This window comes from Natrix helvetica (genome assembly GCF_964273705.1).
Source record: "Natrix helvetica genome assembly, chromosome: 2".
NCBI classification, from domain to species: domain Eukaryota; kingdom Metazoa; phylum Chordata; class Lepidosauria; order Squamata; family Natricidae; genus Natrix; species Natrix helvetica.
Window position 1 is genome coordinate 65645287 of NC_138552.1, and position 21539 is coordinate 65666825.

At 37.9% G+C, this 21539-nt stretch overlaps 1 protein-coding gene across 5 annotated transcripts in view; it reads left to right on the top strand.

The window, feature by feature from the left end:
* The window catches only part of PTCH1 (patched 1), a 110372-nt gene that overhangs the window by 61631 nt on the left and 27202 nt on the right, over positions 1-21539 (top strand). For all 5 annotated transcript variants that reach the window (XM_081943327.1, XM_081943330.1, XM_081943326.1 and 2 more), the window contains exons 7-14: positions 1434-1555; positions 3788-3935; positions 5411-5542; positions 6100-6255; positions 7893-7991; positions 10042-10167; positions 19063-19181; positions 19765-20167. In XM_081943327.1, coding sequence (XP_081799453.1) covers positions 1434-1555; positions 3788-3935; positions 5411-5542; positions 6100-6255; positions 7893-7991; positions 10042-10167; positions 19063-19181; positions 19765-20167 — 1305 coding nt within the window. The remainder of the gene's footprint in view (positions 1-1433; positions 1556-3787; positions 3936-5410; positions 5543-6099; positions 6256-7892; positions 7992-10041; positions 10168-19062; positions 19182-19764; positions 20168-21539) is intronic.

Genomic DNA, 21539 nt, shown 5'->3' on the forward strand with positions numbered 1-21539 from the left:
AGAAAAAAATCATTAAAAAGCATAGTGTAATTCCATATCCTAAAATCATTGTCAACAATATGATGCAGTTTCAGGATAGCAGTATTTGAGCAAGATGCAAGATAGAGCCTTAAGTTCAGAATTCGTAAAATGATGGTTGGTCACACCGACTTGAATTGTTCTGCTAACAAAAGAAAATAAGGCAATAATAAGGAAAGCATGACCATTTGTATGGTTTACTTAGCAGGAGCTCCAGGCCAAGACAGCTACTTATTCCTAATTTAACAAACAGGTTTCAAGGACTTAAGAACAAACAATAGCTTTGAAATGAACTTCAGTATAGTTTTATATTCGAAATGTTGTACTGCAGAGAAAGGATAGATTTGCAAAACCACTAAACACTCATCATTGTTAAATGAAAGATGTGACTGAACAAATTGCTACCAATCAGGTTCTGTATACAAATAGCAATAACAATAGCACCTAGACTTATATATCGCTTCACAGCGGTTTACAGAGTCAGCATATTGCCCCCAACAATCTGGGTCCTCATGCTCCAGTATCAAGGAATGGAAACTTTTATAGTTAATTTTATAATTTTCAAAAAGAGCATCTTTTTTATTTCAGGATATAAATACTAACATCTGAAATTGGTACATTTGCATTTTATTCCAAGTCATTTAAAGAACTTTATTCTAGCTTTGAAATTCCCCAAAACATTGATATTGAGGGAGGCTGAAGTATTGAGGGATGTTGCTTTAGTGCTGGTTTCTTAAAATTCATTTTCTAAAATAGTTTTTGATATGATTCTATTGTTGTTGTTGTAAGCCACCTAGAATTATGATATATAAGATGAGTAGCTATGTTTTCTTAATAAAACAAATATTTATTCTACTGTATAGATTTAGATTATGAGAAATTAGACACTCAAATTGAAGCTAGAAAAAGCTAGAAAAATAAATGGCTTCCTTTCCTACAAACTGCAGTTATCCCAAATAATCATGTTGTTTTGCCACATGAATCAGAAAATCCCTCAAATGCTGCATCCGTAGCAATAAAAGTACAAGAACAGACTGATTTAGTCTGTAAATCAGCCTTTGCTATTTTTTCTTGACAACCAAAATGTACTACCTAAGGCAGCTACTTCTCTCTTCTTAGAGGTGAAACCACCGGGAAAAAGATAAAAATGTACAGCTACCAACTTGAGAAGAAAGCCAAAGCTACACCTGCCAGAATCAATCCTGGTAGCATGAAAATACTTCCATAAAAGAACATTCTTGCTCTCTCCCCACCCCATTCAAAGTTTGCAACTAGAGCAGGATTTGCAGGATTTATGCATATTAGAACACTTACCTTCAGGGGTATCCAAAGTGGCATCAGTGATCCTCCAAAAGTGTGAACTTTCCCGTCTTTGATTCTGTAACACCGTCTTTTATTTTTTAAAATATTTTCAGCCTCTTGATGTCGCCCTTGCTTTAAGCGGTGGATGCTATGGGCTATCAAAAAAATACATGCATTGGCAAGAAGAACTGATTATTGGTGGCACTGTTAAAAATGATACTGGGAAACTTGTCAGGTAAGCACTCCTAATCCAATAATTTGTGCCTGGAGCATCCTGACTTGGGTCTGCACATTCTGTAGGCTGCACTATGGTTTGGATGGTCTTGGCTTACAGTAGACTCTTGTGTCAACCCAGACATTTGTCTTCCTATGTCATGACTTATAACGTAGTGCTGTATTTGAACCTAGTCAACTGTTCTTGGTCAACAGATCTTGCTTTAAACAAACCATGGCTTAATGTGAAATGTAAATCCAGCTATTGTTTTTTTTCACTGACAACTTTACTGTCGGTAATGTGAGGGTTCCCCCCCCCTTCCATTTCATTCCAGTTCTTGGAGACTGCCTTGGACAAGTCCCTGCAGTTTTCTTGGCAAGGTTTTTCAGATGTAGTTTGCCATGGCCTCTTTCCTATGAGAGAAACTGACTGGCCAAAGGTCATCCAGCTGGCTTTGTGCCTAAGGCAGGATTAGAACTCACAGCCTCCTAGTTTTTAGCCTGATGCCTTAGTTAGATAAGACAACCTTTATTGTCATTTTTCAGCATACACAATGGCACACATTAAAATGAAATTCCAATGCATGCTCTCGAAAGAAAAAAATGCCACCCATTAAACAATGTCACCATATGAAGGATAACAATAATACACCAAATTGATTCTCAATGAGAATATTTATTATACCTATAAAATGAATTTTTGTTTATGAGATAGTAGGGATAATGTTCAGTAAAAATATTAAAACTAAAGATCTCCTAAGTACATATGATGCAAAGAAAAAAAAGAACATACCACCATATGATTTGAATTGGAGAGCAACAGTTTTAAGCAAAGTGTATCTCCCATTTGAACTCTAGTAGTTTTATTCTTTTTCCACTTGTACATTAAGAGGCTAGGATACCTATGTAGATAGTTATCTTTTGGTGACTAATGATTATTTGATTCATTGGAGATTTTGGTCTCTGGAATAGATGGAGATGACTTTGTTACCTCTCCCCTGTGTCCCATCACATGCAATTACAAAGGATCACCCAACCTCCACTTCTGGACTAAAGATGAGAATCTATTCAGTGATAGAAACTTCTGTTGGATCCGGTTGCATATGAAAGAATCACATTTACTGTGTTAATTTGTGTACTATCTATGCTTCATAGGAAAAAAAAGTTCACTTTAAGACTTCCATTTTCTTCAGATTGTTTGCCAACTAAACCATCTCCTTGATAGATGTGACTCCTCTATAGCAGAGGTCTTCAAACTTGGCAACTTTAAGACTTGTGGACTTCAACTCCCAGAATTTTCCAGTTTCTGGGAGTTGAAGTCCACAACTCTTAAATTTGCCAAGTTTGGTGACCCCTGCTCTATAGGATCTACCACTTTGTAAATGGCACCTTATTTAATTTATACAGAGAGATTGGACATAAGAATACTGAATCAGATCAGCCCTTTAATAGAGAAACTGGGTGATAGTTAGACTTTCTATATTTCAATGTCTCTACATCAGTCTTATATTTCTCTATGGTAGGATCAGCTTTATTCAGATATAAGAAGATAAGAGGTTTTATAACAGGAATCTCTGACCTTGACAACTTTAAGATCTGTGGACGTCAACTCCCAGAAACTGGAGAATTCTAGGAGCTGAAGTCCACAAGTCTTAAAGTTGCCAAGCTTGGAAACTCCTGGTTTATAACTTAGATTTTCCCCTCCATTTTAAAACAACACCATAAATGGTTTTTAGTCAAGTAGAATCTGCAGAGCAATTTTTTTGTTGTTGAAAAAATGGCTTTCTGCTCAGTTTAACCATTAATCACTCTGGCCTTCTGCTGCCCATAAGAACAGTCCTTCATAAAAATCCAGCAAAGATCATTCCCATTCCATAAGCAAAGATTATATATTTGATGACACCATGCAGTGAAACCAGATTATTTTTTGGAGGGGGGCCAGAGGCAGTATTCTGCTGTTTCAACCTGGTTTGGGCAAACTGGTAGTGGTGGCGGTGGGAGGCTCCGCCCACCTACCCAGACGTCATCACGGACGCTCTGCGCATGCATAGAAGCGCAGCGCGTGAGCGAAGTGAAGCGCGCACATGAGCGTGCTCCTGGTTCCAAAGCGTTAGCAAAGGTAAGAGGAGGACAGTTCTAAAACTGTTTTTGATATGATTCTATGATTCAGTAATGATATGATCATTACTGAGGGGGGGACAGTTGTTTTTGCTTGTCCCTTTCTCCTTTCTAAGTCCCCAATTCTGTCTTGCAGTGCTCATGCTTTACAGACCATGTTTCAGCTAATGACTCCAAAGCAAATGTATGAGCACTTCAAGGGTTACGACTACGTTTCACACATCAACTGGAATGAGGACAAGGCAGCTGCGATCCTGGAAGCATGGCAGAGGATGTATGTTGAGGTAAAATGGACGTTTAATTGGAGAACGGTTTCTTTCTTTCATTGTTGTTGTTGCAGTCCCTCAGGGATGTCCCTTGAGGTAGTGAATCTTGTTAGGATTGATATGCTCTTCCATTATAGTCAGTCTTCTCTCCAAGCTAGAGACTGGAAATGCATATGTTGGAACTTAACCCTTGTCATTCCCAGCCAGTATGCTGGTTAGAAAAGAGGCAAGTGGAAATCCAACATTTCTGGAAGATGGTGCTTAGGACTGACTTATTAAGAACTTTTTTTTAAAGAAGAAAAAAAAACATTTAAAAAATCTGCCACCCACAGCAAGATTTGAAGGGGAAACATTGCAGGTTCTTCTGTTGGTAAAATGAAAGAAATGTGGTTTTGTTAGAATGCGTGGCTTTTAAAATTCATTGTCTTGAGCTGCCGATTTGACTCTGGGCTGCCAAAGCATAAGGAGAGAAAGTGAGCATTTGGTTAGGATGATTTTTTCTTTTTTTCTTTTCCTTCAGCAAAGGTGTCTGGAAAACATTAGCCCGCCACAAAATCTGTTCACAGCTGCAGTCCCCTTGGTGAGGTCATGTGACATTATCTGGCCTTTGTTTCCCAAGCATTGACCTTTGCTGAGCTGCTTGTGACCACTTTGAAGTGTCCAGCCAATGAAAAAAGAGAGGGTTACTCTTAAGAATTTGTTGTTTTTAGATTGGGTATAACAACAAATCAGTTGTAGGCTTCTGGATGGAATGTAGAAAAGGGTGCAGGAGGGGCCGAGTGAGCTGTGAGCCTTCTTCAGTTTCACTATTTTAAATAAATGGCCATTTTCCTCTCTTTCAAGGTGTACCTTCTTATTTGATCTGTAGCAGCCTGCTGTGGCTCTGCATTGAGTATGGCAATTACATTAACAAAGGGTCAAGGATACAACTGTGGTGTTTGTAGATGAGAACGTCTGTGTGTGAGTGCGAAGGGAGAGCAACAGATAATAAAGTGAGGGCGACAACTAAAAAGTTAATGCTCAGTAGAAATCCGCTCCAGAAATACAGGTATTCCTTGAGTTACAACCACAATTGAGCCCAAAATTTATGTTGCTAAGTCAAACATTTGTTAAGTGGGTTTGCCCAATTTTACGACTTTTCTTGCCACAGTTGTGAAGTGAATCATGGCATTTGTTGAGTTAGTAACATGGTTGTTAAGTGAATCTGGATTCCCCATTGATTTTGCTTGCCTAAAGGTCACAAAATGGGATCATGTGACCCTGGGACACTGCAACCGTCATAAATATGAGTCAATTGCCAAGCATCTGAACTTTGATCATGGGACCGTGGGGATGCTGCAACGGTCGTAAGTGTGAAAAATGCTCCTAAGTCAGTTTTTTCAGTGCTGTTGTAACTTTGAACGGTCACTAAATGAACCGTTGTAAGCCGAAGACTACCTGTATATCGTGGTGATTTCCTATCTGTAATTACAACTCCCGTCTTGTTTTCATAGGTTGCTCATCAAAGTCTTGCACAAAACTCTACTCAGAAGGTGCTTTCTTTTACAACAACAACTCTGGAGGACATCCTAAAGTCATTTTCTGACGTCAGCGTCATCCGAGTTGCTAGTGGCTATCTATTAATGGTAAATTAGGTTTAATATTCATTTTATTCCTCCTCAGTTTTCTTCAAGCTCATGCCATCCAGATCTGGAAAGGAGACCAGTCTGGAGAAATCTGTAATTCATGATATACCACTACATGAGTCTTTTATGCTAAGCCATCATACAAATCATCCTTACAATGTTTTTAACAGCCTTAAAATCTGCATTTTTATGCCACTTGCTCACTTATGTCTCCAATCCATGGAAGATCTGTGGCTCATTAGCGTGAGCACAAAGTTGGCTTGGGATGGGGCCATGGGGTTGTTCTTTGTGGTTTCCTCTTAAATGGTTACAGAGCCAAAGAGATGTCTGTTTGAGATGTGTGGAGGTGGGATTCAGACCTAATGACAGGATCAGACAAGCAAAGCCATTGCTCTATCTCACTGATGAGCGGTGCCTTCCAATATCTGTGTTCCATTAAAATTATATTTTGTTGTTGAAAATTTTGGTCAGGAAAAGGAAACATAAAACTGGCTTTCTCTGATGTCAGACCTCATTCGGGGAGGAAAAAAAAATATGTTCTTTTGTTCTGCTTACAGCTTGCCTACGCCTGCTTAACCATGCTGAGGTGGGACTGTGCTAAATCCCAGGGTGCTGTGGGTCTGGCAGGAGTCTTGTTGGTTGCTCTCTCGGTAGCTGCCGGATTGGGACTGTGTTCCTTGATTGGGATTTCCTTTAACGCTGCCACAACTCAGGTATTAAAACAAACCGATTGCAAGATGATGCACTGCGGTGTCTCCTATTGAGAGGAGGGTGTATTCATGGGGAAGGAGGATGGAATTTAAAAGAACAACCCTCAGAAGTTTGAATTAATATGTTTACCTGAAACCAGTCATAGCTGTGGTTATTTAAGCCCAGAAGACTTCTGAATATGGCATATGGTTCTATGGGATGTATAATTTACATTTCACACACACAACAAAATTGCAGGTTTCGGCATGGCATGTCAGGGGAAACCAGTGGACAAACAGGGCTTTATAATTTGCAGTGAAATTTTTGAAAGGAACTCGTTGTTAACTGCAGAGTAAAGAGGGAAAGGTTGAATATCCGAGACCTGCACTGAAATTTTCAGTGACCTGGGAAATTCAAATTGTCCTTGAATAAGCCCTGTTTCCAAAGGCAGGGTGTGCAAACATATGTGCTGTGAAAATGCATACCGTGACACAATTAGCTAAAATCTTTCCAGGAAATTATTATAATGTATGGGCAATCGACAGATTCATAGTCTGAGACTTAGATTAATAACAAGATTAATAATTAAAGTCCTAACCAAGGACCTATGAATTATTAAGATAACGTCTAAAGTGTAGGTAGCGTTAAGCCGAGTGAGTAGAGGATTCTTTTTTTGTTGTTGTAAAAATAGTGTGTTCAGGACTGATAAATTGAATATTGCCAGATACTGAGCAAGTGATTTAGGTATCGCTGTGAGGCCTCCAATCACAATTGGTATAACAGCAGATTCCCCCCACCCCCCCACCCCAAGATCCAACTGCAATTTGCAAGTCCTGGTATTTTGAATGTTTTTCCAATTGTTTTTCCTCAATCCTAGCATTATCCGGAATAGCAACAAAAATGAACCTGACTTCCTTCTTTTCAATAACTCCTATACAACAGGCATGTTATGAATAAGATGCCTGTCTGTTTGGATCTTAAACTTCAGTAATATCTTAATCCCGCTCATCTCCCAAAACCTTCTCAATATGAAGGTTTCAGTATTTTTTACCACATTCAAATCCAAACCTCTGGTAAAGTTTCCTGCAGTAATTCTAGCAACTCAGTCGTAACACTGCTTGTGGTCAGTTTGTGAAATTTTGCTGCAGCCGTTGATCAAATGGTCAGTTGTTTCATCCTTTTAACTACAAAGGAGACATTTGCTGTTATTTGGTACATGTTGAATTTTTGCCTTTATGCAATTAGATAGCAAACAAAGCTTGTTCAGAGCTGCTAAAATAAAGCCTTCGGTTTCCAACAACAGCAAACTAAAACGAGGGGGGAAAAGAGATACTGCAATACACATCCTCCAATATTAGTTGCTCAAAGAAAGTAGCTCATTTAACTGGATTGTAAAAATAGCTGTTGGTCGTCATGAATCCTCATAAAGACCTGTTACTTTCTACTGGGCCTAACAATATGATGGAGATCAGTATCTGAAGAGAAACACTCAATGGTGTAAATAATTGTGTGCATAAAGAATTGTGATCTCCTAATTGCAAAGCCTCAAGATTTCTGCTTATGCCTTAAGTGAAGTGTAAGATTGCACTTCCTTGTCCTATTTCATTCACATGTTCTTTGGTTATAAAATAGTTGTTGCTGACTGTCTCCTTTTATGCAGGTTTTACCCTTTCTTGCTCTTGGAGTTGGGGTAGATGATGTCTTTCTTTTGGCACATGCATTTAGTGAAACTGGGCAGAATAAAAGAATTCCATTTGAGGTAAATTCAAATATTTCTTACCTTAACTTGCATCAAACATTCAGCAAGCTCACTAAATCTATACTTTAGTTTTTCAATTAGCAGCTGACAACATAAATAATTTCCTATGTTGATCCAGCTTATTTATTTTAGAACTATGCCAAATAAACTAATAGCAGTATAAATGACCAGAGACTGTCAAATGGTTTTCCCAATTTTCCCAAACTTTTTGACAAAAACCAATAACTTAATTGGCATTATCAGCAGATATATTTGATTAACGCCTCCCCCCTCGCCTGGAGAAGAATCTGGAACTATTATGATTAGATCAGCTTATATTTGTTGTCAGTTGTGATTATTTGCCAAAGTAGATGTTATTATTCCAAGAAATTATTTGGGTTTTTTTTTTTTTTTTTTGAGAACTGATATTCTATTTTGCATTCTGAAATCAGGCTATTTATTCTATAGCCTATTTTGGAAATTAAGAAGAAAATTGTTTGTAGTAACTTTCCATTTAGTTTTCCATTTCTATTCTATACTGGAATCAGATGCAAAAGTATCTACGTACTATTAAAACTCTCATTTCCATAACCTTTGACTTGGGCCAGCCATTCTTTCTCAGCCCAATCCACTCACATGATTATAGTTGTGAGGAAAATAGGAAGAGAAAGGAGCATTATGTATTTTGTTACTTATAATTACTTATTATGTAGAGTTACTTATAAAGTAATAAACATGAGAATAAAAAACTGATAAAAAATAAAATTTTAAACCAAGATACTTCCAATGGACTGACTTACAGAATGTGTCCAAAATCTGAGACCCACAAATCGAAATTTGACAAATTTTATAAAACAGTTTATGACATTAACATTACCATATTTTTCGGAGTATAAGACGCACCGGAGTATAAGATGCGCCAAGGTTTTGAAGAGGCATTTTTTTTAAAAAAAATAGGTAGACAGAGAGGGAGAGAGAAATACAGTAGATAGGAAGAGAGAGAGCGTAGGTAAGTTGGTAGGGAGAGGGAAAGAAAGAGAGAGAGAGAGAGAGATACAGTAGATAGGGAGAGAATAGGTAGGTAGGTACGTAGGGAGAGAGAGAGAGAGAAATACAGAATGTAGGTAGAGAGAGAGAGTAGGTAGGTAGGTAGATGTTTCCAGGTATACTTATCCATGTGCTGGAGAAGGAAATAGCGGACAATCTGCAGCACCTAAGACTTTGTTTCTGCTGGCACAGCACTTGATCAATGTAATTCTCATCAATCAGTTAAAGAGCTTTCCAAAAGGAAAAAAAAGTTTTTTGCACTCTGCAAACCTCCCCAAAACGGCCCTTTTTTTGTGAAAACGGGCCTGTTTTTTTTAAAGGCGTGAATAGCCTGGGGGGGGGGGCTTGCAGAGTGCACCTGGAGGATGGGGCCCCCAAAACAAGCAAAAAAACCGGTCTGTTTTTTTGTGAAAGCGGCCCCGTTTTTTATCAAAAAAATTGCACGCATAGCCTTATGGAGGCTTATAGAGTGCTGCTGGGGGTGTGTGTGCAAAAATGGCCCATTTTTTGCTCATTTCTGCCCTTCCCAGCCCCCAGGAATTCTCTGAAAGCCTCCAGAAAGGTATGCACGTCCATTTTGGTGAAGGAGGCAGGGCTTCGGGAGGCAAAAAATGCTGTATTCGATGTATAAGACGTACCCAGATTTTCAGCCTCTTTTTTGAGGAAAAAAAGGTGCGTCTTAGACTCTGAAAAGTACGATATATGACTGCCACCCAGCCACCCACCCAAAACCCAACACCCTCCAAAAAAAACAAAAAAACATTAAAAATGACTAGTTCTCTTCTGTCAAACTTGTGGGATGAAGAGTATACAAGGTTGCTACTAAATAGCTAATGTTGGCCTTAAATTGTGATGTTCTTATGATTATTTTTGCTATATTTGTTTTTATTAGCTTTGAACCACACAGCATCTACAGAGCAGCCTGTAAATTCTGTTCAATATCTATTTCTCTATTGCACTGTAATCTTATAGATTATGTACTATGTAATTGCAAATTAATTTTATTTATGTCTATATGTTTCAGGATAGAACAGGGGAATGTCTGAAACGCACGGGTGCAAGTGTGGCCCTTACATCTATTAGCAATGTTACTGCATTCTTCATGGCTGCTTTAATTCCCATTCCAGCTCTACGGGCATTTTCACTCCAAGTAAGTTTTTCTAATGAAATTAAATGACATTTAATTTATTATTTCTCAATACAGTCCAGAGATGAAGCTCTTCACATTCAACACAACTAGGGAGGGCTGGTGGAGAAAGCTGGCCCAAGGGCATAGCGTTTGAATTGGGTGAGGTGCACAAATTCCAAATTGGAGACTGGTTCTGCAGGGAACAAAGTGATATGTTGACAACAGCGTCTGCACTGACATTCCTATCAGAAGCATTTCCCCTAGTCACTGGAGATAATAATGACTCTAATCCTGTGATGGCGAACCTATGGCACGTGTGCCAGAGGTGACACACAGAGCCCTCTCTGCTGGCACATGCACCATTGCCCCAGGTCAGATCTCTGTAGAGTTTCGTGCGCTTCTGTTTCCCTGCAAACGACAAAACAGAAGCTTGTGAAGGAAAAAGATCTTACCGCTTGCTGCGCTGCCGGTGTTGGGATGCTCTGCCTCCCGCCGGCCACCTGGTCTTGCGCATGTGGAGGGCATCAGTTTGGGGAAAGCTATTACAGAGCATGCTTAGATGTGCTTCTTTTCATAAGTATGGTTGACTTGAAACTGCAGTTATCTTCTCACGTGATTTTTGAATCTATATTTTGAAATGTGAAAGATTTACTAATTCTCAAAAAAAAAACCTGATACACAGAATAGAAACTGTGAATTGAACGTGAGCATGTTAGCAAGTTTTTGCTGAGTGGTAGCCTTGTGTCTGCAAATTCCTAGCCACAATATTTGGACTTATGTGCTGGACTAAAAAAGAAAAATAGTGTTTATTTGATGGAATGAAACTGGAACTTGTAGAATTAGTGTTATAATGCAAATGACAGACAAAGTAGGGCAAAAAGACACTACATTTTGATAAATTCTCTAAATATGTTACTGTTGTATATGTAGCCTGCATGATAAATTCAGATGCACAATTCACATCTCTGTAAGTGAAAGGTTTTTGTGCATCATATATATTTTATATTGAAGTTAGTCTGATTCTTTTTTCCTCTTTATTAAATGGTCTTGGTTTTATTAAAATAAAGAACTCTGTGGCAGAATTCCATTAATAGAAAGTGGAGGTTTCTTTCTCCCTAGCATCTTCTGATTAATTAATTAATTGGAATTTCCAAAAGCTTGAGAAATGTACTTAATCAAAGCAGAGGAATAATTCTTTCAGGAGTCTTTGGATTTTGTAGAATTAGCTACATTTATTTGTTTATTTTATTCAATTTCTGTAGCCACCCATCTCAATTAATGATTCTTGGCATCCAGCCAAAAATTTGTACAAGATTGTTTATTTCTGTATGCTGAGTTGTGTTAAATCTCAGGTTTTCTTTGTCTCTGTACCAACTGCAAAATGGAATGTTTAATCGGAGTTCTCAATCAAATCTCAAGCTGTGTTCATAAAGATAGAAATTATATTAAGAATTTCTTATAGTCTCTAATAATAACTTGAAAACTCTCTGTTATCTTCTCAGAGATTTTGGTAGTGAATATTGCATTTATGGCAGATTGCCATCAGTGGTCTATAAACAGCATTATGTTTTCTTCTAAATCTTCCTCCTTTTTCTTCTGCTTTTACTGATTGATAAACCAGCATGTGACCAGTTCTCTTCATGTGGAAAGTTTGCCTTCTAAAAATAAAAAGTAAGAGGTTTTTTTAGCATTTAGTATTTTTTTTAAACTAAAATTTTATTTTGTTTACCCGGTGAGATTGCTGCGTCTTCCATAGGATGGAAAGTAGGGACAGATCCCCTAATCACCATGCCACTACATTACATGGCCAGAAGAGGGCAGAGTAGAGGTTATTTTTGTATTTTGAGATTTTAGTCATCAGACGATCAGATGAGGCCACTTGCAAAGATAAGTGGTGGCAAAAGCAAATACTAAGCAAATACCCCAACTCAGGACTGGGAATGGTGTTGTGAAGAGCCCAAGGATTTCTATGAAGAGAGTGTCAAAGCCTCTAGCCTTCCTCTCTGAAGGCCTCAGTGATATTTTACAATTTAAAAAAAATCAAATAACATTACTTACATATTAAAGACATAATGAATATGTATACATATTTTTCAATAATTTTATTTATATCAAAGTTCCCCTTCAAATATTAGAAAGTGTAGAAAACAATGGAGCTTATATGTAATAAAGACCATTTCTTCCCTTCAATCTAGTGAGTAGGATACAAATCAGTAGTTGCAAATCCAAATTTACATTTACGGCATGGGACTAGGTTATTTTTGGGATCACCTCTCCCTGATTTCATCTGCTCATCCTATTAGATCCAGCAGATGTTATAGATTCTGTCATCTAGGAAGCTACCTTTAGTATGTCCTTGATAGTTGGCCTTCTCTGTGGTGGCACCCATATTATGAAATCTTCTGCCACCAAGGTCAGGTCATCCTTATCTCTTTTGAGCTTTTGAAGCTCCTTCAAGACTTGATTGTGTCAGCAAGCCTGGGGACTCTAGGGGACAGAAGAGCCAGTGAGATGGCTCCTCTGTTGTTAACATCCCTTCATCTCCTTTTTACATTTGTTCAGTTTTTTATATAGTTTTTCATGTTTTAATTAATAATTATAATGATCTTGGGTTATTTATTGGTTTTAACCTGTAAGCAGCCAAGAGTTGCTTGTTCTATCAGATGGGCAGCTATATAAATTAAGATAGATAAATACAAGAATAAATAAATGAAACTTCTCTCAAACGATGACCCAAGGGGGTCCCAGGTTGTCTAGTTATTTACTATAAATGGCAGCTCATATTTTACTCTGCTCTTGTCAGAGGAATATTGCCCACTCACTCTTCTCTTCTGATTCTCCTCATATTTGTATAAAGTAGGATAGGCTGGGAAAACAAATGGGTGCTCTCATAACTTTCTATTCATACTTCTATATCTCTCTACTGCATATAAGTGACAACTGATACGAGAGTTAATTATAATCAGATGAACAGGCTCTGATTTGGCATTTATGACATAAAAGCAGGGGAGGGCGGCCTTCCATTGATTGGGGCTTTCTCCTTTCTAGGATTAGATTAATTCCATGGTGCTGTGGATAACCTTGTAATTCTTGATTAAAAATGCATTTAGTTTCCTTAACCCATATCTGTTTTCTGTGACTTATATAGACAGATATCCATGAGTTAACAAAATTGTTTTTCTTATATGAACTGATAATACAGAGCCCAGTTTATGTGGATTTTACATTCTGGATCATAACCAATATCTTGGCAAAATGCTATCACATGCACCCTGCTCTCATTTTTCCTTTCTCTTTCTACGTGTGTATGTAATTTGCACATACATTAGTTTTTCTATTTTATAGTTAAAATTGTGATTTCCACCCCAAAGGTAATGCTCCAGCAGAAAGGCAGTTGGTAGCCGATTCCAACCTTAGCAAAGATCTGGCACTTGCATTTTCTCAGGTGTCACTTTTCTCTTGCTTGGTTCATCAGTCATTAAAAAATGCTTATTGAAATTATTGTGGTGTTTTCAGGTGGTGGTGGGATTTGAATACAGCAATTTTTTTCTTATGAACTCTTCTGAGCCGTATTTATTCACTCAAATCTTAATGTTTTAACTATCAATAGTGCAGTTTCATATGATCTAAAGAGAAACCAGTTTCAGTGCTGACCACTAAATATGCACAAGGAAAGGAAAGGGAAGCTATTTTTTTTTTCTTGTTAGCAGTTGCTATTTATTTTCTTGTACACATTTGGTATTTATTTTACTTCATACTTTACCAGCTGTGGTGAAATTCAGGTGGTGCATACTGTGGCATTCAGAAAGGGCAATGCAAGTTACTTTTGGGTGGTCTGTTTGAAAATGTGGAATTTTCTGCTCTTACAGCTCTCCACCCTGCCTTTGGTCATTTAAAGACAAAAAATTATTTCATGAAAAAATCCTGTCTGTCCAGGAAATCCTCCACAGCCAAGTTAAGAAAGCATAGCAATGTAACGACACTGTTGCTTTTCTTTTCAGTAATGTTTATAGCTGTTTCTTTATATAGAAGTTCTATATCAGATGGGCTTAAACAGAAAGTTGCTTTAACCTTCTTCTATCTTTTTTCACTTCTCCCGAGACACTAAAAGATAACAATCAAAGCCTTCTTGGTTTTTGAGGCTCAGTATTGGTAAAATAATCCAATTGCTGAGAAAGTAATACATGACTTCTTGGTAGAGTAAGAACATAAGTAAGTCAGACCTCAGACTCTCAGATTAATTCTTTCTGTAGTTATATCTTTATTTTGTACATAATTGTTTGTAACCCATAGAGGGGTGTGTGTGTGTGTGTAGTGTGAGGCAACACACATTAAAAGAGACAGGGCTTCAAACACAATTGCAACCACAATCTTAATTTTTTTCATCTTTCCAGTGTTAATTGAATATCTGTATCAGATTGAATAACTTTGGAGCTATGTGATATTATGTCCCTTAAATCAGGGGTGGGCAACTATGGCAACTTTATGACCTATGTACATCAATTCCCAGAATTCCTGAGCCCACAGTATTGCTACTTAGGGCTAACACTATACAATTGGCCCCCATTCCATCCCATTGTAGCACCTCAACATAAACAACTTCAAGAATATGTCTCCCTATACCGGGAGCTATAGGGCTACAGGTAGTCCTTGGCTTAGTCATTCATCTAGTGACCAGTTGAAGTTATAATGGCAGTGAAAAAATTGACAGGACTATTTTTACACACCTAAGACCATTGCAACATTTCCTGGCCATGTGATCAAACTTCAGACATTTTGCAACTGGTTCAAATTTTTGACAGAGGACCTGGAGTCGTGATCATCTTTTCAACCTTCTGACAAAGTCAATGGGAAATCCAGGTTCACTTAACAGCATGTTACTAACTTAACAGCTGCAGTGATTCGCTGAACAACTGTGGCAAGAAAGGTCATAAAATGGGGCAAAATTCACTTAACAATTGTCTTTCTTAGCCATGGAAATTTTGCTCTCAATTATGGTCATAAGTCAAGGACTACCTGTATCTCATTGATCTGCATATGAATTGGGGAACTCCTGATCATGAAGATCAATTGACCATAACATTAATTTAATTTAATTTATTAAATTTATAAACCGCTCCCTATCCCCGAAGGGACTCTGGGCGGTGTACAGTCAAAGTTAAAAGTTAAAACACCATATACAATAGTAATGAAAACATAGTAATGAAAACATGAGCAATGGGTATACAATAGTAATGAAAACATGAGCAATGGGTTTACTTGTTTGTTTTTGAAGCAGCCCAGTGGGTAAGATGATGGAAGATGATTTGGATCTGGATACCTATTTTTTTTAATGCAGGGGATTAGTTTAGTGTAATGGTTAAAACATCAGCCTTGAAACTGGGAGCTTGTGAATTCTAGCCCTCCTCCTCAGGCACAAAGCCAGCTAGATGATCTTGGGGCAGTCACTTTCTCTAAGCCTTGGGAAAGAGGCAGTGAAAAGCTTTGCCAAAAAAAGCCCTGCAGGGACTTATCCAGGCAATCTCACAGAATCAGACACGATTGAATAGAAAGGGGGGTGGGGGGAATGAAGGTTTACAAGGATAGCTTCTGGGTGCTTTTGCTCCCAAATCGTAAGAAACCACACTATCAATTTCTAACACTAATGAATTGTAAGTAGCTCTGGAAGTTATAAAAGAAGTTTTGCCTTACATTGCATAAGTCTCTTGGATCTGAGACTGTCAAATCCTGCTCAACATTTTTATTTTCAGGGGTATTTTATTACCATACTCATCACTTATGGCAAGTCTTAAAGACTTAATTAAAGTTTCAGTGACCTACCCTGTGTTCCACCTCAATTACTCTTAAGTTCCAACTGTGATATGGATACCACCAATTAAGAACCCTTGATTTACACCATCCAGTTTATTCGGCCATAAGCTTCACTATTCGCAAAAAACCAAATCACAGTCTTTTTCCTGTAGTGGGAGCCTTTGTGAGAAGCAAAAAGTTATCCTTTTCACTTGCTTAATGATGCACAGTGCCCTGTTAAGTACATGTACATAGTGGGAGTAACAGTGCCAGTTGCACTGACTCATTTATCATTTTACTCCCAACTTAGGATGGAATAGCTACATTTAGTTCTTTAAGTTATTTTGTCCCAGTCACAGATATCTTTAATTTTGGTTGCAAATGCTGGTCAGGAAGACAGAGGAAGAAAATATAACATTGTGAATTTCATTAGGAAGGAAATGCATACGATTAGCAATAAGGTGCAAAGCGGATCTCTTCATTTGTAGCATTTCTTATCAAACAATAAATCCACTTACTCTGTAAGGGATAAGTATATTGCAGTACAGTCAGGATCTCACTTTACTTTCTCTTTCAAGAACTCCAGCTCAGATCCTATTTTATTTCAGCAAATTCATGGGTTCAGCAACCACCATGTTTTAAAGCAGAAGATTATTGGGGGGGAAATGATTCATAGATGGTGTGTCAGTGTGGAACCTATACATAAATATTCTAAATATTTCTTACATATTTAGTATACTTGGATGCTGCCCAGTTCCTGGAGATTCTGGACAATTAATCTCGAAAACAGGAACAAAAACAACCCGGGAATGGTAATTGGATTAGATGGCTCTATTGTTTATAATCTGATGCCCTCTCTCTCTTAGTTTTTTATAATAATATTAAATTTTTGTACTCTTAGAATGTTTTCGAAATTGTTTTTATAGTTGTTTGTACAGCACCTAGACTCATGCTACATGAGAAGAGCAGCCTATAAATATGATCAAACCATCAGTAAAAACATCCCCAAAGACCTAATATGTCCAAAAATAAAAAATCAAGAAAACAGAAAACTAGGAAATAGAAAAGTCAAGTGACCATGGAAACACCCCCCCCCCCCCAAAATCTTCAATCATAACCTAACTGCAAGATGGAACAGATGGGTCTTCACAGCTTTCCTGAAGCCAAAAAGGGATGAATATTCTATGCATATTAAAGCTGTCGAGTGCAACTGAGCCTTCCTTTCTTTGTGAGCAGTGGAGCCAGAGGTTTTGTGCACTTTAGGATTAAGAAATATAGCTGTCCACTAGGTTCGTGGAACTCTATAGGGAAAAGTGTGAGACTTTCAGATTTACCTTCTTACTGATGGGTGACTTGAAGAAACTTTGCTATTCCTGTTACACAAGAGTGAAGTCGTTTTCGGCCAACTCTAAAAAAATTGGTTCACAAACTGCTAGTAAGTATGTATGTATGTGTGTGTAATTTGAGCATATAATGAGATAATGGAACAATTTCTTTTGAGGCTTAGTGATCCCCTTTTATGAGAATCAGTTCTGGGAGTGCTTCAGTCTGATATAAACTCCCTTTTTATTTTATCCCACAGCATTGCTGATAAGGACCTCATTCTTACAGGAATGTGTTTGTGGCTTTCAGTGTTGATTGAAACTGGCTACATAACTGCATTCTAAATCTTCGCAAGTCATGATTTTTAGCTAAGTGATTTGTAAAAGTAACCAAATGTGGTTTATATAATAAGCTGTGTTTTAAGCAAATGATGACTTCATGAGATTGGTGGAGGCAGTGTGGGTTACTGAAATATAGTCTTAGCCAATATCTTGTTATTAGACACCAAGATGTGAACTGGAGATAAACAATGCAATGCCTTTCCTAAAATCAAACATATTTAGTCTGGTCAATGCTGGGACCGGAGATTTCCTAGAAACTCTATATACACATACATGTAACAAATAAATGAAAAGAACCATCTTTTTTCTACTTACTATGCTTATCATCCTAAGCAAGTCTGTCTTTTCTTTATTTTTCTGAGCAAATTCCAGTTAGGGAAGGAATTCTGTAGGGGAAAAGGTACATATTGGATCGTGATTGAGTTATGAGTTCACTTTCAGAATGTCCAAGGAGATGATAGATAGATAGATGATAGATAGATAGATAGATAGATAGATAGATAGATGATAGATAGATAGATAGATAGATAGATGATAGATAGATAGATGATAGATAGATATTACAATATATTTTGGTCTGTAATTGAATCGATATTCATAACTAGTGAATCTTCATTGTTAAAAATTCGTCTGAAAGCTGTACAAAAATGTGCTCTGAAGTAATGCTTTCCTTGGTAATTTAGAATCAGTCTGGAGAGATGAAAATTATAGTGCAAAGTATCTATATAAAACTGTTTAAAAACCTCAGGGAAAGAGTGTGGTGAAATACAAAAAAACACTAATGTGGGGAAGGACCTCATTAACCTTTGCAAAGCCTTTCTTTCTATATTTTAAATTTAAAAAAAAACAGACCACTGTCAATATCAATCTTGCCTAAATAGCCATTTGTTTCTCTGACAGTTCTTCCTACTAAGGTACAAAAGAGGATACTGAAGTCCTGACTCATGTACCTTGTGTGGTGATATAAATCACAGGCTCTTTCAATGAATGGATCACTGCTCTGAAACACTAAATAGTGGCTAATTGGTCTCATAAGCAGCTTCCACTGAAGAACACTTTTATGGTTACATTGTGGAGTTGTAGGTCTTGACTTGGAGCCTGGTTTCTCTCCCTCTACTCTTTTTTGACACAAAAATATACTAAAATTAAATTAATATGCACATCAGAGCTTTTCACATTTTGAGGGGTAAATTGTTTTTTTTTTATAATTTGTTTTAGTTTCTCCTATGAGAAATGGATTTGAGATCTGGTAACACAGACGAGGATGTTTATTAGGACAATATCTAATTCTTCATAGTTCATTACTATATTTAAGTTTGCAATATGGAAACCTAATTTTAACCTGACTTTCAGTGTTGAAATAACAATAGTTACAACTTTTTTTAAAAAGAAAAAATAAACCTCCCTCCCTCCCATAGCCTTAGTGTTGCTGATGTTCTTCTTTCTCTCTTTGATTATACAGGCAGCTGTGGTTGTAGTATTTAACTTTGCCATGGTTCTGTTAATTTTTCCTGCTATTTTGAGTATGGACCTATACCGCCGGGAAGATCGGAGGCTGGATATATTCTGCTGTTTTACAAGGTGAGAGGGAAGGAATATTACAAAGATTACATCATTTTAAATGGACGTTTTACCACTGACTACTTTAGCCAGAGGTACTTATTCCTACAGTTCTATGGTAGAATTTGAGGTCACTTTCAAACCTCTTATATTCCAAATGAATGGAAACTCAGAGCTATAATATCTGGAGCAGCAAACTGAGCATTATTACACCCCTGGTTGCCACGAACTGCTCTACGGTTGGAAGAGATTGGTTGACCAGTTTCTTATGATTACATCAATGTCATTAGGGAGGTTCTAATAGCAGCCACAAAATACACTTCACACATCACTAAACTATAATGTGTTTTGGCTTTTAGAGGGTCTAGTCTAGTATGTTTTCTTTATTCTGCTGGTGAGCTGGTATAATTGAATACTAACCAGTATGCCAGTAACTTCTCTCTAATCATTTTGTGTGACTTCAAAAGGGAACATTGCAAAATTCCATATATGTAGGTGTACTTTGTATACAAACACTTTATTAAATGTTAACAAATAATACATCATAGAACAATTCTGATCACAATCACAGTGCATGTATCTACTTTCTCTATTTTTCTTTCAGCCCCTGCGTCAGCAGAGTCATTCAAATTGAACCCCAAGCTTATGCAGAGGCCGGTGATAACTTACGCTACAGCCCTCCGCCGCCCTACAGCAGCCCCACTTTTGCCCACGAAACTCAAATCACAATGCAGTCTACAGTCCAGCTGCGCACGGAATACGACCCGCACACTCAGATTTATTACACCACAGCAGAGCCTCGGTCGGAAATATCGGTACAACCCGTCACCATGCCACAAGATAACCTCAGTTGCCAGAGCCCGGAAAGCACCAGTTCAACCCGGGATCTTCTTTCTCAGTTCTCTGAAACTACACTGCATTGTCTTGAGCCTCCCTGTACTAAATGGACACTCTCCTCTTTTGCTGAAAAACAGTATGCGCCACTCCTGTTAAAACCAAAAGCAAAGGTAATGTTGTTTGTTTGATTGGTTACTCTTGTTTTTTTGCTGTCACAGTTAAAATATATTGGCTGTCCTTGAAAATCTAGAGATAACTCTTAAGTATCTAAAGTTCATGCTGAATTCTGCCTCCATATACAGATCCTTCAGTTTAAAAAAATGGCACTGGATTATCTCTGGAAATAGCTCTCATATAAGTTTACCTCCTTCTCCTTCAGATACAGGTAGTCCTTGACTTATGACCACAATTGAGCTGAAATTTCCTGTTTCTAAACAAGGTAGTTAAGTGAGTTTTGCCCCATTTTATGACTATTCTTTCCACAGTTTATTTATTTAGAAATTTTATATTGCCACCTACTCGCACATGGCGACTCAAGGCAGCTTACGAGGGTGTAAAAACATTGTATGAAAGAAATAAAAAGAATAAAAATAAAAATAATAAAATAATAACCCACCACCCTCGCAAGAGCACACATTCATACTAGCCATTTAGTGGGCGCCATCCCATTTTGGGTTCGCCAGGCCCTCTGAGAGAACCATGTCTTTAGGACCTTCCGAAAGAGTGTTAGAGTGGGGGCCAGTCTAATCTTTGGGATGATGTTCCAGCAAGAGGGAGCCACCACAGAGAAGGTCCTGGGTCCCGCCAGATGTATATCCTTAGGGGACCCACAACATTCCTTGCCTCCCCACTCTAGTGGGTTGGGTAGATGTGACCAGCAAGGGATGGTCCCTCAGATAACCTGTTGTTAAGTGAATCACCACAGTTGTCAAGTTAGTAACATGATTGTTAAGTGAATCTGGCTTCCCCATTGATTTTGCTTGTGAGAAGGTCACAAAAAGTGATCACATAACCCGGGACACCAACCTTAATAAATGAGTCAGTTGCCAGGTGGCCAAATTTTGATCATGTGACCATAGGTATGCTGCAACAGTCATAAGTGTGAAAAAGAACCACAAGTCACTGTTTTCAGTGCCGTTGTAACATCAACTGTTGTATGTCAAGGACTATCTGTACATATGGAGGTCAGACACCTGGCTTGATCATATGTGGTTCTAGATCTTCAGGATGCTTTTCCTTCCTAGGGAGTTGTTTCTCAAGATTTTGCACTATTGTTGTCATTTCAACTTCTCCTCTCCAACCATTCGGCCAAACCATTAAGATTCCTGGCTCTTAGGTTGAAAATGAGCAACTATAGGGAGCATGAGCATTCTGAAGGCAAGGAATCAATGTCAAAGTGGAGACCCTGATAATCCTATGTCCCCTTTTTATATATGTTGTATACACAATGCATGTAAAGGAGGCAGGGCTTTGATTTTTGACGGTCCTTCTTATGTCTCTGGTACTGCGTTGATATGGATTTGGGCATTTAAATTCTACAAT